The sequence below is a fragment of the Arabidopsis lyrata genome (genome assembly GCF_000004255.2).
Source record: "Arabidopsis lyrata subsp. lyrata unplaced genomic scaffold ARALYscaffold_4, whole genome shotgun sequence".
Classification (NCBI taxonomy): Eukaryota; Viridiplantae; Streptophyta; class Magnoliopsida; order Brassicales; family Brassicaceae; genus Arabidopsis; species Arabidopsis lyrata.
Window position 1 is genome coordinate 2,927,837 of NW_003302552.1, and position 17,011 is coordinate 2,944,847.

Genomic DNA, 17,011 nt, shown 5'->3' on the forward strand with positions numbered 1-17,011 from the left:
TCACTTCAGCCAGAATTGCGGCTTGGGGAGTTTCTTCCTCTTGTAAATTCTCATTACGCAAATCCTTCTCATGTTTCTTTTTCTCCCTTTTACTCCTTTTAGCTTTTTCTCTCCTTTGAGATATGTTTAAACTGTTTCCATAATAAAGAACATCCTTCTCTGCTTCATTTGTGTCGGCTTCAGCTAGTTTTGACTTCTTTGACTCTGTTCGATAGTGGATTTTTCCATCCAATGTCTTGACAGGAAGCACATCAACATGATCTACAAGAAATTCGCCATTTCTTGTATCTTCCAGAAGTGTCTTCTTCTTTGATCTTTCTTCTTCATACTTATCCTCCACTGTCTTTACTCTACCACCGCATTGCTTATTGATAGCGACGGTGTCAAGTCGAGAGACAAATCGGGCATATTCAGTGTTCTCTTTGACGTACTTCAAATCCTCATCGGAAGTAACACCTCCTGGTTTAGGATTAAACTTCTGGATTCCTGCCTCCATCAGCTGAAACCTCCATCTCAAGAACTTCTCTTTGTTCTTCTCTTCGTATTCCTTATTGTCTTCTTCTTCTACCCTCTCAACAACAGTCTCATCTTTCGCTGCTTCTTTGGTAACAACAGCCTCATATTTCTTCTCTTCTTCAACCTTTTCCCATGCTTCTTCCTTCTTCTTCTCAATCTCAGCTTCATGTTTCACCACCTCTTCCTTCTTCTCCTTCACAGGAGAGCTCTCCTTCTTCTTCGTCTTTAAGAGAGTGTTTTCAACAATAGCTTCCTCAAGCTTAGACTTAAGATTGCTCAGAGCCTTTTTCTCAGATTCTTTCATATCAGCAGAGAAATCACTCTCTTCTTTAAACAAAACACTCTTCTCCACACCCTTGGGCTTGTGATTTTGCATCCCTTGAGATATCCCGTCTTTAGCATACAGATGCACGAGGCCATAAATTGGAGGCCACATCTGTTCATGGGTAGGGTTAAACAAGACGACGTGTTGACTCGGGTTAAATACCTTCGATTTTGATTGATTCACGCTAGCCACCATGAGAACTAGCGCCGTATCGTCTACTTCCGAGGCCGATGATTTTGCTTTTATCATACGAGGTGGTGAAGATTCCGGCGAGGAAGTAAAGGCTTTATCTTCATCGTAGGGTTGAATCGGAATTCTCATGATAACTTTGTAGAGCCTATTTTTGGACCTTTTTGCTTTAACTAATAGCTTTCCGTCTCGGTCATACAGAGTCAAGTAATCTTCTCGCATTCTCACATCGCAGCCCGACTCGGTAGCTTGGCCGAGACTCAGAATATTGCTTCTCAAGTCCGGTATGTAATATACATCGTGTAAAGCTCTTCTCTCTCCATTTTTTGCTATAAACACAATCGAGCCTTTTCCTTTGATGTCAATTTGAGAATCATCACCAAACCTCACCTTTCCTGTGATTGACTCATCAAGCTTAGATGGTGTTATGGGTCCACATAGATCAGCATGGAGTAACTCTAATGGTTTAGTTGCTCGGAACATAGTCGCCTTCGGAAAAACTTGACGAGTCTGTTTCCCTACTAAACATGATTCACACAACTTCTTCTCTTCATTCACTTCTGGCAGTCCATGAACAATTCCTTGCTGGAACATCGTCTTGACTGTTTTAAGGTTGACATGACCTTTGTATCCTCTGCTTCTTCTTCCACGACCTCTCCCTCGTGAAGTTACAAAGCTATATTGGTTCGAATATGCGTACAACAACTTGCCTTGTGTTTCTCCGTGATTCTCCTCATCGAGAATCCGTTCTTCATATGTCATCTCCGATATTTTGCCCCTGAATTCATCAATTGTGTCTGAATCCGTCATCTTTATCCTCTCAAATTCGGACATCAGGGTTTGAAATCGCGCCTCCTTGACACGATCAGCCCCTTGGTTACGAGTCTTGATCGCTCCCCAAATATCTCTTGGTGAACTTTGATCTCCTACTTGTAAGATAAGGGACTCCAGGATGGATTGAAATAGCATCGCTATTGCAACATCGTTCTTGTTGGCGTCATCCGTTCCGGGTTCTATGGATTCCCACACCTTGTAAATCCGTAGCAATACACGCATCCTCATGGCACATACCGTATAGTTCGTTGGCGTGAGCATGGGGCAATGGATCGGTATTGCTTTGTCCAACTCCTTTGGACGTGTTTGCAAAATCTCCGCCACCTTGCGGTTCTTGCGTCTTGTGAATAGGGTTCCGAGATCGAGTCCTAACTTGATCGATTCTAACCTAATGCTCTGATACCAAATATAGAACTTGAGAAAAGAAAGAACACAATGATTCAACAAGAATAACTCTCTTTATTGATGTTTAGAAACTAACTCAAAACTATACAATGCTTTCTCTCTTTCTCAAACTCTCTCATAAAACTCATAAGAATTACCACACCTTGGTATCTCTTTTTATATAGAAAACCTAAAGACCTAATCCAAGTCTAACTAGGTTTAGTGTTTAGATAACTCCTAAACACTTTTGGATAACTTCCAAATCTCTTAAACTATATCCTTTTATTTTGCTAACTTATAACTCAAGTTAACTAACTCTTCAAGCTTAACTCAACAAATTTGCCTCCCTTTAATAGATCCATCAATTCAACACCATGGCTAGGCTTGAGAAATTAGATCATGGGCAACAAGTGAATTGGCCTAATTCATTTAAGGCTTTAAAAACAACTAGGGCAGCAAACTATCAGAGATCATAACAGAGAAAGACACTTAGGTTAGACATATGATCCATTTCTTTGGGGATCCTAATTTATCGATAGAAGTGCTCGTAGATCAGTACCGATCGGTGAAGTGCAATACCAATTGGTCAAATTCCATTATCGGACTACTCACACATGATCTAAGTGAATGTTATCATTGTAGAAGAAGGATCAAGAGTTTAGAAGAGATCTACCAAAGGTTTTAACAATCTTAAAAGCAACAATAAATAAAGAAGATGAACAATAAAAAATCGTAAAGTAAAGTATGCCATGCGGTACAAAAACAAAAAGTTTATATAAAGATTGAGACACAGCCCTAAAAAGAAGAAAAAGGAAGGTTTACAAAGGCCCAACCGAGCGGCGGCGTCTTGATAACCGATAGGTTTGATCTCTTCACCGATCAGGCCTCTTAATAGATCATCTCTTCTTTTGACGCTTTTTGGTCCATTTGTTCCTTCAAAAGTCCACTTCTGTTCCGTAGGTCCAAAATCCTGAAAACACTAAAAGATATCTAAAATGACTTGTTTTCGACTAAAACTTGATAAAACAAACAAAAGAAACTTATAAATGTGTTAAAAATATCACTTAACAGCTAAAAGAATCTTTCAATCTCTGAAGATAAAGAATATTTTTAAACAAATAGCTAGCTACATGTGAGTGCATTAAAAGGATTATGGCATTTCAATTACACGTTTTCGATTACAATAAAGCATAAGACATGCATATTTATTACCCTCTCTGTTTCAAAATATATTATGTTTTAGTTAAAAGCATATAGTTTTTTTTTTTTTTAAACTCTTATTTAATATTTAATTTTTAGAAAACTAATAGATTAGAAAAAGACTGCATAATAAAATCGTCACAAAATATCAAATACATTTAAAGTTTGCATTGAAACTTGTAAACTATCTTATATAATAAAACAAAATTAAAAAAACTCTAACATCCCTATCTAATATGAAACATAGGGAGTATTTTATAGCCAATAAATTTTGAAGATGCATGTTATATACTCTATATATTAAAATAACCAATAAACTTTGGTGCTTATGTGTCAAGCTCACAATTATCCGCAGTTATTTATTTTTTAGTTATTTAATTATATTATCCATCTACCAAACAATTTGAGTTCTATATATTACTTATTCTTATTACCTAAACTTACCATAATTATATATCTCAAATTTTTAAATACGAAAATTTATATATAACGATTTTATTTATATCAAATGCATTGTGTTTTTTTAATTGAGATTAAACAATATAAACATATACAAGTATATGTATTTTAACACAAACAAATTCTTTCATATATTTTAAATTTTGAAATTAAACCGCAAATTATAAACTGATTGCTCGAGTAATTACTCGATACACTTAACCGCTAGGTAGTATATTCGAGGTTGATCCACAAGAACCAATGGCATACTAAAGATTTCCGATACTCATTCTTAGTTAAAGCGAAAAGTTGTTTGTTTGGGTTTTCAGAATTGTAAATAAAATTGCAAATAATTTAAAACGATTAAACTTATGAATTTAAGACATAGGGCATTAGGCTATTTCAAAAGACAATGACTAGCGGGATAATCGAAACAAGGAATTCAGAAACGAAGAATCATTTTCAACTATGAGTACATAATTCAAGACTAACTCTCTCGCAAGACATTAGTCACTAAATTCGACTATTCACAAGACATTAGTCACTAAATTCGACTATTCAACTACTAAACCTTCATTTGTAGTTTCCTAATCAAATTTGCATTAACGAGTTTGTTCATTTCGTTCACAATGCGTTCTAACGTCAATTTTCATTGGTTAGAAATACATTGCTCAATTTATATTCATTCAGGCATTTTATCGAACACTTTTGATGCATAGAAAAACTTATGTTCTAAAATAGGGTGATCAATCATATTCTAGCATTATGAACATGTAAATCAAAGAACCTATTGATGGAGAATTCTCTATAACAATCTATTCACCAATCCATTGAATTTCTACTTAGAACCCTAACACCCAATTGAGGAACTACTCACACATAGAGAAAGAAACAACAAAAATTGATGTAAAAAAAAAACATGATTCAATTGATAAAATAAAATATGGGGTTTAGAAATCTTCTCCAAATTGTCATAAGGATGAATCTCTAATCCAAAGTATTGCTTACAGAAGAAAAATCTCAGAATTGTTGCAGAAAGAAAACGTGAATGTGAAATTAGGTTTTTAGGATTTTATACCCGAGTACAGAAAACAGCAAGTAAAATCCGGTTAAGGAAAACCGGCTCGGACGTCTGAGGGTTGGATCAATCAATCCCCACCTGTGATCGATCGATCCCTAGCTACTGGTATATTATCGTTTCGTCGTCACTTCTCAGGTCGATCGATCCCCAATCACTGGTCGTTCTCGTTTCGTCGTCACTTCCCATATCGATCGATTCCCACCTAGGATCGATCGATCCCCAGTCACTGACTCACTGGTATCCCCAATCACTGGTCGTTTTTGGCCCGAAACAAGCCCAACAACGCTCGAAAACCTCTAAATTCCGCTCAAGCACCTATGACCTGTAAAAGACTCAAGACAAGACTAAAAAGACGCACAAGACGGACAACGATGCGACAAACGACTCAAAACAAGGACTAGTCAAAGATTGAAGACACCAAAAACGCAACATATCATAAACCTAAATTTATGAATAACGTAAATGCAACTTTATTTGTATAATATAAATTATTAAAATATTTGAAATTTAATTTGAAAGCTTATTTAAAAATTCAAAGATTGTGATATTGCATGATATTTCTATAGCATTATTTTTAATTTAAAACATTTTAGCACATCTAAAGAATGTAGTTGTGACATCTAGAGATTCATTATAAAATCAGAGTTCTAAAATCCGACACAACATTCACAATTCATCTCTCTCTTCAAGAAGGAGGTAGCATATTATGGTTTTTTTAGTAAAATACTTTAATATGAATAGTACTAGATATTAAACCAAAGACACAATTTCACAGTACTTTACATAAATAAATCTATATATATAATGGGAGAGTCTTCTCTCCATCTAGCATATCCACCTAAGCATCCACCTAAGCAACATTATTTATTTTACATTAAAATACACTTTAAACATTTATTTTGGGCATATTTATGTTACTTATAATTAATAGAAATTTTAAATAATGAAAAAACGAATTATGTAAAATAAATGAAATATTAAAATAATAAAAAAAACTATAAAAATATTATTAGTAGTAATAATATACTTCCACTTTTAATAGATAAAAATTAAAACTGATCATACTTCAAATCTTTAAATATTTTGAGGATATTTTAAATACATGGTAGAATAAAAATAAATTTATGTAATTTTGTATATAAAATCTTAAACAAAAATTAAAAGTTAAAGTAAAACATTAGTTTCTAAGAACAATATACTACATATTTTTATTTATTATTAAATTTTCACTTAAAGAAAAAAAATTACTAAACTCATCTTAAATTTATAATTTAAGACAAACACTTTATCTTGTAAAATTATAAAAAAAATTCTTGAAAATTTTGAAACATTACCATCCATCTTTAAAAAAAAATAATCAATGTTCATATTATTCATGAGTTCTACACAAAATATAAAATAAAAATGTAAGCCATTAGAAAAGTGATATGTAATTTGTATAGCATATTCTCAAATAGAACTACAACTTTATAACATGATCAAAAAGCAAAACAAGATTGATATTTCATCAAAATATCAAATGCTTTTGACCCAAAAATTTGAGTATTGAAAGACTATAATTAAGGAGAAAATAATTAATGATATATCTTGAAAATGAATTCATATTCCAATATATATAATATGTGAGTCAATAGCCAGGAAACAAAAAACGTGGCTATAGCATCGTGGCTTTTTTATTTCGTGGCTTTTCGTAGCTATGTAGCCACGATCTAGTTACGCGTATTTCGTAGCTGATTTCTCACGGATAGCCACTTATATATTCGTGGCTCTACAAGTCTACAGCCACGAAAATAATCCTGACTAATTCGTGACTTTTTCATATAATTTTAATAAAAAAAAATACGGAAACAAAAAAGATTATTATTTATTAATTAAAATGGAAAATTAATTTATTTATAAAACACAATGATTTTAACAAAAAAAAAATTTTAAAAATATTTCACGAGATGTCTTCTTCCGTCAAGCATCTTCGGTCGTCTCGTGGCGTAGGATCTGGTGGCTGGACATCAGATCTAGGAGCTCTCATTGTTGCCCGTTGAAAACATTACAGCAATCGGAACTTGGATCAGACTCCATGGCTGATGTGACGGCGTCGTTGCGTTGAAATCCATGGCTGATGTCACGGCGCCGATCCGTTGAACTTTGTCAATGGTGGTGGTGGTGGTGAACGACGTCGTAGTTGTGGCTTAGTCTTCTATGTTGTAGTTTTGGGGGTTGGCGGAGGAGGTGTGCTCTCTTGGATGAGGAGAAGAGGTGGAAGGTGGAAGGTGACGAAGATGAGAAAAGGAGAGGAAAAGAATCAGAGAGAGGCCCACTTCACCAGCTCTACTCATTGATTCACACACTCACCTGCAATCTCTTTCTTTCTCACTCTCCAAGTCTCCCCCTGTGAAAGCTGAAATGAGAGGTGGAAGGTGGAAGGTGACGAAGATGAGAAAAGGAGAAGAAAAACAATTGAGAAAATTTGTGTCCGTTGGATATAGTTTATCAACGGTGGAGAATAGCAAAAGAGCAATCCATGTCTCTATGAACTAACCAATAAGAAGTCATTATTATTTGGTTTATTAATTTTGCAATTTGCAGTTGTATTTGGTATATTAAATATAAATGGTAGACAAAATGTCTTAGTTGTTGGGTATATTAATTAGATTTCTTTTTTAGAGTTTATGGTTTAATTTCTATAATGAAAATTTTAATTAAAGTTTAGATTTTAGGATTTGGAGTTAAATTGAGGGTTTGGGGTATAGATTTGAAATGTTTGATTTAAAAACTAAGAATTTTATAAAAGTGTTGGATCTTCATTTTAATTAGGGTATACATTAGTAATTAGATTTTTGTTTAGAGTTTATAAATTTAGAGTTTGTCTTTAAGATTAAGGTTTTCGTCTAGCCACGGATAAATTAGTGACAAATTCGTGGCTATATAATAAAATAAATTCGAAAATAAAATAATCACGAAAATTTTATGGCTTTTTCGTAGCAAATAGCCACGATTTAGCTATGGAATAATTTCGTAGCTATATTTAGCCACGAATTTGTTACAGATAAAATCCGTGGCAAATATTAGCCACGAAAAACCACCAAAATGCCACGAAAATTGTCACGTTATTGTTAAGTGACTAATTCGTGGCTGGAATGAAATTAGCCACGAATGTCCATGGCTAAACCGTGGCTATACAAAAATTTTCTACTAGTGAAGAAAGTAGATGTCGAGAATCAACGAGTGCATCATAGAAGATGACGAAAGAATTGGTAGTTAAAAGTGTTTAAAAATAAACATCTAAAACTTAGAAAGATAATGCACATGACTAAGGTTAAATTCTTTGAGAACTCATTCATTGTGTGAAACGAATGAGTTTTTGGAAAAATACATGACATACGTTATTAAACAGATTATTAGATTCAAAGTTGAGTTTAACCATTTGGTGGTGTATTGATGAAAAGTTAGATAAAATAGGCACATTGATGACTTCGTCGAAAATTCTCTTATGGCACAATGTACTTGCTTCAATGGGTAAAACATGCTCGCTAAAGCTGTTATAGCAATATGATATTATAGATGTACATTTACACTAAATAATGTTCATGAAACTAGGGGGGTGTATTGAAGAAAGAATTTGGAGTGATTTGAGTTTTAATGAGTTTTGAGATGATTTTGGTGAATTTTGGTGAATTAGGGAATTTGATATCAAAACTCTCCCAAATCCCACCTAAAACCATGGGATTTGGATATTTGAATTTTTAAATAAGATATTCTCTGAAATCCCACCAAAAATCACTCAAGTCATTTCAAATCCACAACTTAAAATGTTTCCAATAACAATGGATTTGATTGTAGATTTTAAAATCACTAATCCAATAACACTTGATTTTAAAAAGATTTTTAAAATTCATGTTTGAATAACATAAGATTTATCTTTTTAATACAAATCATTTCAAATTTTTTATTGAATACACCCCCTAGGTATATTTATATTTTATATGAAATGATGTTAAAATTTGAATTATTATATTTATGCTCAAATATTTATCTTTTAAATTTAAATGATTATATTTTATATCAAAAAATTTTATTAATAAAAGAGATTTTAAATTAAAATCCCGCGCAACACGCGGACATTAAATCTAGTATTAATGAAAAAGAGAAAGATACGTGGCTTTAAATTTACATTACGGGATTCTTGTTATTCAATGGTGGAGTTAAAGTCAATTCTTTAAGGTTCAGATTTGTTTTCTGATATTGGTTTTAAGAATCTGTTTGTGTGGATTTCAAAATCTCTGCAGTATATCTTGGATTTTGATTCTAATAATTTACTCATGAAACTCCAAAGAGGTTTCATTTGAAATGACTTAATATACAAAGATTTTTCAAGTCTTTTAGTTTTGAATAACACTGGATTTTACAAACCTTAAAGAATTGACTATAACTCCACCATTGAATAACACCAAACTTTTAAAATCTAATGAAGTATAAGATCTAATGAAGTATAAGATCTAATAACACCAGATTTTAACGTTAGATTTATAATCATTAGTTGAATAACACTGGATTGATGTTGGATTTCAATTCTATTAAAATCCATCATTGAATAACACCACCTAAGAGAAGTGCATGTTCATTTGGGAATTGGGAGGAGGGCTTTAGTTAGCCTTAGGCATCACCATCATGAATAGATTTTGACCATACCATTCCTAACATAGAGAAAAATAATCAGATTCGATGAAACTAATTTAAATTCAAGAAAAAATAATTGTCAAAGTCACGAATTCGAACATGAGCGACGGAAATGAAACTAATTTAACATTTTTTTGTTGTCCGCTCGAGGATATTATAAGCTTTGATTTGGAACTTCTTTGCTAAAAATAAAAAATGGGAACGATCCAAAACTTAAGACATTTGATATATCTCCACATGGCCGTCTACGTATAGAGAAGAAGAATGGCCAAAAAAGTAAATAAAAGAGAAGAACCCGAGGGTAAGATGATCGTATCATTGCATTGCCACGACCCACGAGCATCCAGCACCTTTTTGGGTTCACATGGCAAAGACAAAGTTCGATCTCCCTTTTTTCTCGTGAATTTATTATCTCTCTAATTTCTAGTATGGTCGAACCTATATTTCATCATATCATCATGGGATTATTGTTGATTTTGCCCTTTTTTACCAAAATCTTTTGAAAATGCCATTTTTGCAAAAATCTTATGGATTTGCCATTTTCTAACACTTAAAAATGTACGTATTTCGAGTTTTTTTTGGTAAAAATACGTAGTTTATACAAAATACTAAACCCTAAGAACAACCACAACCGACTAAACCCAAACATAACGAATAAAACGCATGTTTCCGTAGTCTGAAAAAAAGCAAAATCCATAAACTATTCAAAAAAGGGCAAAATCCACAAATGCCATCCCAAAAAATGGCAAATCCATAATTGATTCTATCATCATTTAATTCATATGGTGATACATGGGACATTATCATGTTAGTCATTAATTTAATAACTTATACGTTGGACTCATTTTCAACTGAATATACATCTAACGCAAAACATTTAAATCCAAAATAACAAATCACTCGCAAAAGAAAATTGCATATAAATTAGTACCAGACCAAAAATGTTGAAAGAAGAAAATCCAAAGACAACAAAATAATAGTAGAAACACCTCGTAGAAAATGGAAATGGAAAAAGAAGTGAACTCGTGAACCGGTCGATATATTTACCAAAAGTGCGCACACATATACAAGCCTTCCTCATAAAAGCCCAATTTCACACTTTCACATTTTCGTGACGTCTTTTGAAGTTTTTAATACTAATTAATGTTCATGTACGCTATAAAGACCTAAGGTTGTCATATTTCTCCACTTTCATCTTCTCCTCATAACTATCCTAAATCCTTTTCTTTTATTTCCTTTCTTCTTCTTCACTCTCTTTCTTCCCGGCGTCAATATGGCGGCTGCCTCTGGGAAAGGCATGGAACTCGACCACATCAAGAATGAATCCGTTGATCTGGTATATATATATGTCTTCTTAGTTTTATAGTATCTAGCCCTACTGATTCTAAATTGTACGTTACGTAAAAGTTATATGTATAGTAACTTGCAACTAATTCGGTGTAGGGGCGATTGGTAACGACTGTAATTTTTGGCTATATTTTTCCCATACGATATACTAGTGTTTGTGTTCCATTAATGAGTCAAAAATGAATAATAAATAATAACACAAATGTTTGTTCAAAAAATAATAATAATAATAATAATACAAATGATGGGTACATACAGGTACGAATACCCATGGAGGAAGTGTTCGAGGAGCTGAAATGTACAAAACAAGGTCTTACGGCAGATGAAGCTTCTCACCGTCTCGACCTTTTTGGTCCCAACAAGCTTGAAGAGAAGAAGGTTTCTTCTTAATCTTTTTTTTTTTGCTTTGTAAATGACCATTAATGAAACTACGTTAATGTTGTGATTGGTGTAACACGCAGGAAAGCAAGTTCCTAAAGTTTTTAGGGTTCATGTGGAACCCATTGTCGTGGGTGATGGAGGCTGCAGCACTAATGGCGATCGCTTTGGCGAACGGAGGAGGACGGCCACCGGATTGGCAAGACTTTGTGGGAATAGTGTGTTTGCTATTCATCAACTCAACCATTAGTTTCATTGAGGAAAACAACGCCGGTAACGCTGCAGCTGCTCTCATGGCCGGTCTAGCCCCCAAGACAAAGGTTAACCAATTAACTTCTTTTAATTGCCTATAAACATACTCTATATATATCAACTCAATTATTAATCGAATTAAAATTATAACTAAACTGTAGGTTTTTTCTATAAGCCATATGGTACAATTTTTAGGTTTATAAATTGTACTTCTTTTAAGAATATATCAACAAGAAACATGGATATTGAGTGTTAGTGTTGTCGATGTGTCACTACTCCGATTCAAAACAGTATGTTGTATATTTTAAGAGCAAATATATATATCAATAACAGATCTTTTAACATTTAGGGGGGGTTATTGGATGAAAGAATTGAATAGAATTCAATTGGATAGAATTAAAGAAGTAAGCTACAGATTTTTAAGGAATTGTTTAATTCTAACGATTATACTTTTTAATATTTTAATAGAATTTGGTAGAAAATTATCCCACGATTGTAGCTCTCCACTTAACATCTATCCAATCTATACGATCCATCTTCTTCCTGTATAGGTAGGGTTAATATTCTGGTCATGAAGAGAGGAGGCATCATCATCTCTCATTAATCTCACTCCCAATCTATTCTGTCACATAATCCTTCACACTCCTTCCTTTGGTTCCACCATTGTTGTGCTGTTTGATCCATAACCAATCTCTCTTCAAACTCACTTTAAGCTTACTACAGATAATTCTGATGTCGCTCTTAGAGATAATCTTGTCTCCTTCCAGACGCTAATCGCACAAGTTTCCGGCGACGATATCGATGTCAGTCCCGGTCTCGGAGATGCTCCCACCTCTACCGTCAAACCGCTAACTGCACAATTCTCCGGAGACCGTCACCGACAACGTCAAAACCTAAGCGTCCCAATATAGTTTTTAATTCTTTCAAAATCACAACCTAAAAGCTGAGAGTTTGTTCTTTACATTTTACACTAGAATTTCTATTAAATTCTTGTCAAATAACTTTTTCATCCAAAACTACATAATATTGAATAACACTTGCATTTGATAGAATTAAGAAATTAAGAAATTGAATAACAGAAGAATTTAAAAGAATTCATAAAATACCTTGTTGAATAACACTAGAATTTAACATTCTATTAAATTCTTCCAAATTCACTCGTTCAATACCCCCACCTTAGTTGATATGCAGTTATTCAAAACCAAACTAATTGGTAAAAAGGCGAATATCACACCTCGAACCCGAAAGTTTTACCTAAAAGACGGCTCTAGGGGAGTGCCAGGGATGCCAATGCGCTACGTCCTCATTTTTTTGTTAATTTTTAGTGTTAAATTTGTAGAATTTTTTTTGTTTAGAAAAAAACTAGAAAAAACGGCGAGCAAAATAATAAGTTAAAAAAAAATAAAGTAAACACATGTGGTTAATTTTTTTAGATTTAAGAATTTAAAGAGGATCATTGTCCTTAACCTAAAATTGAATTATGAAAAATAGTTGTTTATGTTAAAATTTTGATTTTTGACTAATCCCATTACGTTTTTTTCTATTTATATCACGTTTGATAATGAAATCATTTTGAAAAAACATAAAACGTACAAAATTTGATATAAATAATTTGAAAACATGAAAAAATTGGTATAATTATCATAAAAATTTGATTTCTGTTTTGGTTATTATGAGTGAAGGTGCTCAGAGATAATCAATGGAGCGAGCAAGAAGCATCTATTCTCGTTCCCGGAGATGTAATCAGCATCAAGCTCGGCGATATCATTCCCGCCGACGCACGTTTACTCGACGGCGATCCTCTCAAAATCGATCAATCATCTCTCACCGGCGAATCAATCCCCGTCACAAAAAACCCCGGCGATGAAGTCTTCTCCGGCTCAATTTGCAAACAAGGCGAGATCGAAGCAATCGTCATCGCCACCGGAGTCCACACATTCTTCGGCAAAGCAGCTCATCTCGTCGACAACACAAACCAAATCGGCCATTTCCAGAAAGTTCTCACTTCGATTGGTAACTTCTGTATCTGTTCGATTGCTTTAGGAATCATCGTTGAGCTTTTAGTGATGTATCCGATTCAACGCCGGAGATATCGAGACGGAATCGATAATTTACTTGTTTTGTTGATCGGAGGGATTCCTATAGCTATGCCAAGTGTGTTATCTGTTACAATGGCGATTGGTTCTCATAGATTGTCTCAACAAGGAGCTATTACTAAGAGAATGACTGCAATTGAGGAAATGGCTGGTATGGATGTTTTGTGTAGTGATAAGACTGGAACTCTTACGCTTAATAAGCTCACGGTTGATAGAAATTTAGTCGAGGTTTTTGCGAAAGGAGTTGGTAAAGAACATGTTTTCCTTTTGGCTGCGAGAGCTTCGAGGATTGAGAATCAAGATGCGATTGTTGCAGCTATTGTTGGAATGCTTGCTGATCCTAAAGAAGCTAGAGCTGGTGTTAGAGAGGTTCATTATTTTCCTTTTAATCCAGTTGATAAGAGAACTGCTTTGACGTATATTGACTCTGATGGAAGCTGGCATAGAGCTAGTAAAGGAGCTCCAGAGCAGGTATTGATGAACTGGCTTTTTCTATGTTTTATATGTTGCTCAGCTCAAGTCATTGGTTTTGCTGATGATCATTATGCACCGTTGTTAACAGATACTGAACCTCTGCAATTGCAAGGAAGATGTTAGGAGGAAAGTCATGGAGTGATTGATAAGTTTGCTGAGCGTGGACTTCGATCTTTGGCTGTTGCAAGACAGGTTTAGTTTTCAGTTAATATATATCGTGAAGTTTCTGTGTCCTTGTTTCTTTGTCGTGATTCATATCGATTTTAATGGTGCAGGAAGTTCCTGAGAAGAAGAAAGATGCTCCTGGTGGCCCATGGCAACTTGTAGGTCTTTTACCTCTTTTTGATCCTCCGAGGCATGACAGTGCCGAGACAATCAGGAGGGCTTTAAACCTCGGTGTGAATGTTAAGATGATAACCGGTAAGAATCATACAAATCTTCTGAGTTAGTCCTTGTCTCTCTGCACTTCATTTTGCTTGAAACTAGTTTTCTCTTCTGATTGAAACCAGGGGACCAGCTTGCAATCGGGAAAGAAACCGGTCGAAGGCTTGGAATGGGTACGAACATGTATCCTTCTTCTGCGCTGCTTGGACAAGACAAAGATTCTTCCTTAGGTGCACTTCCTGTGGATGAACTGATAGAGAAGGCCGATGGGTTTGCTGGAGTCTTTCCAGGTATATACACTTTAATAGAAGGCTATATTCTTAACCATGCGTTCTAGTACGTGTCCAGATTCTTATTGATAGATTCTCTGGTGCACGGAAACAGAACACAAGTATGAGATTGTTAGTAGGCTTCAACAAAGGAAGCACATATGTGGTATGACTGGAGATGGTGTGAATGATGCCCCGGCTCTCAAGAAGGCGGATATTGGTATAGCTGTTGCTGATGCTACTGATGCTGCGAGAGGCGCTTCTGATATCGTTCTCACAGAACCTGGATTGAGCGTTATCTTTAGTGCAGTGCTCACCAGTAGAGCCATATTCCAAAGAATGAAAAACTACACTGTGAGTTAAAACTTCTTCTCATTCAATATTTCGGCCTTTCGCAGACTCACTAACGCCAATCTTGACGTCGTCTCTCTGTGTAGATTTATGCGGTTTCAGTAACGATACGTATTGTGGTAAGTGTACTTAGTAGGTGTCACGAGATTTCATTTGGTTTAAAACTTTAAATGGTTTCAATCCTAATGTAAAGTTATCGCAACGTGTGCAGTTTGGCTTCATGTTCATTGCTCTCATATGGCAGTTCGATATTTCGCCTTTCATGGTTCTGATCATAGCAATCTTAAATGACGGTGAGGTCACATTATAGAGTACTAACTGCATATAATAGTTAACAGTTGATAAAACCAACAGAAGCATTGCTACTTATAGGAACAATCATGACAATATCAAAGGACAGGCTGAAGCCATCTCCACAGCCAGATAGCTGGAAACTCAGAGAAATCTTCTCGACCGGCGTCGTGCTTGGAGGCTACCAGGCCTTGATGACAGTCGTTTTCTTCTGGGTGATGAAAGACAGTGATTTTTTCTCGGTATATACTCTTATTCTCAATTGCTGCTCTAGGCCAGTTCAAAAAGCTAAACTCTTTTGGGGTTATGTAGAACTATTTTGGTGTGAGACCACTGGGCCAACGTCCTGAACAAATGATGGCTGCTCTGTATCTACAAGTTAGCATCATAAGTCAGGCTCTCATCTTCGTCACCAGATCCCGTAGCTGGTCCTACGTCGAATGCCCTGGTCTTCTCTTACTTGGTGCATTTATCATAGCTCAACTGGTATGCACAAATTTATATAATATAACACATGCTTCTCCTTCTCCTTAAACTCTTTTGAAAACATTCATGAAAACAGAACAAGAAGTTGATATAGCGGCCTATGCAATCTCAGGTGGCGACATTAATAGCAGTTTATGCAAACTGGAGTTTTGCACGGATAGAAGGAGCCGGTTGGGGATGGGCTGGAGTGATCTGGCTATACAGTCTCATAACGTATATCCCTCTTGACTTACTCAAGTTTGGGATCCGCTACGTTTTGAGTGGAAAAGCTTGGTTAAACCTTCTTGAGAACAAGGTAGCGATACCAATACCGAAAATCCCAGAGTAACCTACAAAAAATCTTGCAATATTTATTTGTTGTTTTTCTATGTACAAAACAAATCAGACTGCCTTCACGACGAAGAAAGACTATGGGAAAGAGGAAAGAGAAGCTCAATGGGCTGCAGCTCAAAGAACTCTCCATGGACTTCAACCAGCAGATACAAACAACATCTTTAACGAAAAGAATAGTTACAGTGAGCTTTCTCAGATCGCTGAACAGGCTAAACGGCGAGCTGAGGTTGTCAGGTAAAGAAACTAATCTATACTCTTCACACCATCAATTCAAAGCTCTAGTAACTCCATATGTACATGAGCTCAACCCGATTCTCGCCTGTCTTAACTTCTCCGACTTCATAACATTAACCAAAACTTGATCTTAGTCGAAAATCGATTTTCGTTTTCGGTTATTCCACAAGTTTTTGTCAACTGATGAGGTTTGATGATCTGTGCAGGCTGAGAGAGATAAATACATTAAAAGGGCACGTAGAGTCAGTTGTGAAGCTTAAAGGACTTGACATTGACACGATTCAGCAACATTACACAGTCTAAGCTAAAATTCACAAATATGTAAAAAAAAAAACTTTATCGAGTATAACTAGCAATTTACAATAAAATCTTTATGGAAATTATGTTGTAAATAGTTGTAATTTTAGATTAGTTAATTGAAATGGTAAATTAAAACTGATTTTGTAAAGTGTAAAGCTTTTAGCCTTTTAACGAA

At 34.8% G+C, this 17,011-nt stretch overlaps 2 protein-coding genes across 2 annotated transcripts; one reads left to right on the forward strand and one right to left on the reverse strand.

Moving 5' to 3' along the window:
- LOC110229053 (patellin-4-like) lies at nt 1–1,162 on the reverse strand. Its single transcript, XM_021027852.1, has 2 exons — nt 152–1,162; nt 1–39 (listed from the first exon to the last, which is right to left on the reverse strand). Exons 1-2 carry the CDS (start codon nt 1,160–1,162, stop codon nt 1–3), a joined length of 1,050 nt encoding a protein of 349 aa, XP_020883511.1.
- A 9,702-nt stretch (nt 1,163–10,864) lies between these two features.
- On the forward strand, nt 10,865–16,984 carry LOC110229418 (ATPase 5, plasma membrane-type). The gene is given in 16 exon segments (XM_021029536.1): nt 10,865–10,977; nt 11,247–11,366; nt 11,450–11,686; nt 13,301–14,185; nt 14,277–14,319; nt 14,322–14,380; nt 14,464–14,608; nt 14,698–14,862; nt 14,957–15,195; nt 15,279–15,311; nt 15,404–15,485; nt 15,565–15,725; nt 15,796–15,969; nt 16,082–16,264; nt 16,355–16,536; nt 16,743–16,984. Coding segments are annotated over 16 exon segments (2,868 nt in total). The 5' UTR covers nt 10,865–10,914; the 3' UTR covers nt 16,840–16,984.
- The last annotated feature ends 27 nt before the right edge of the window (nt 16,985–17,011 follow it).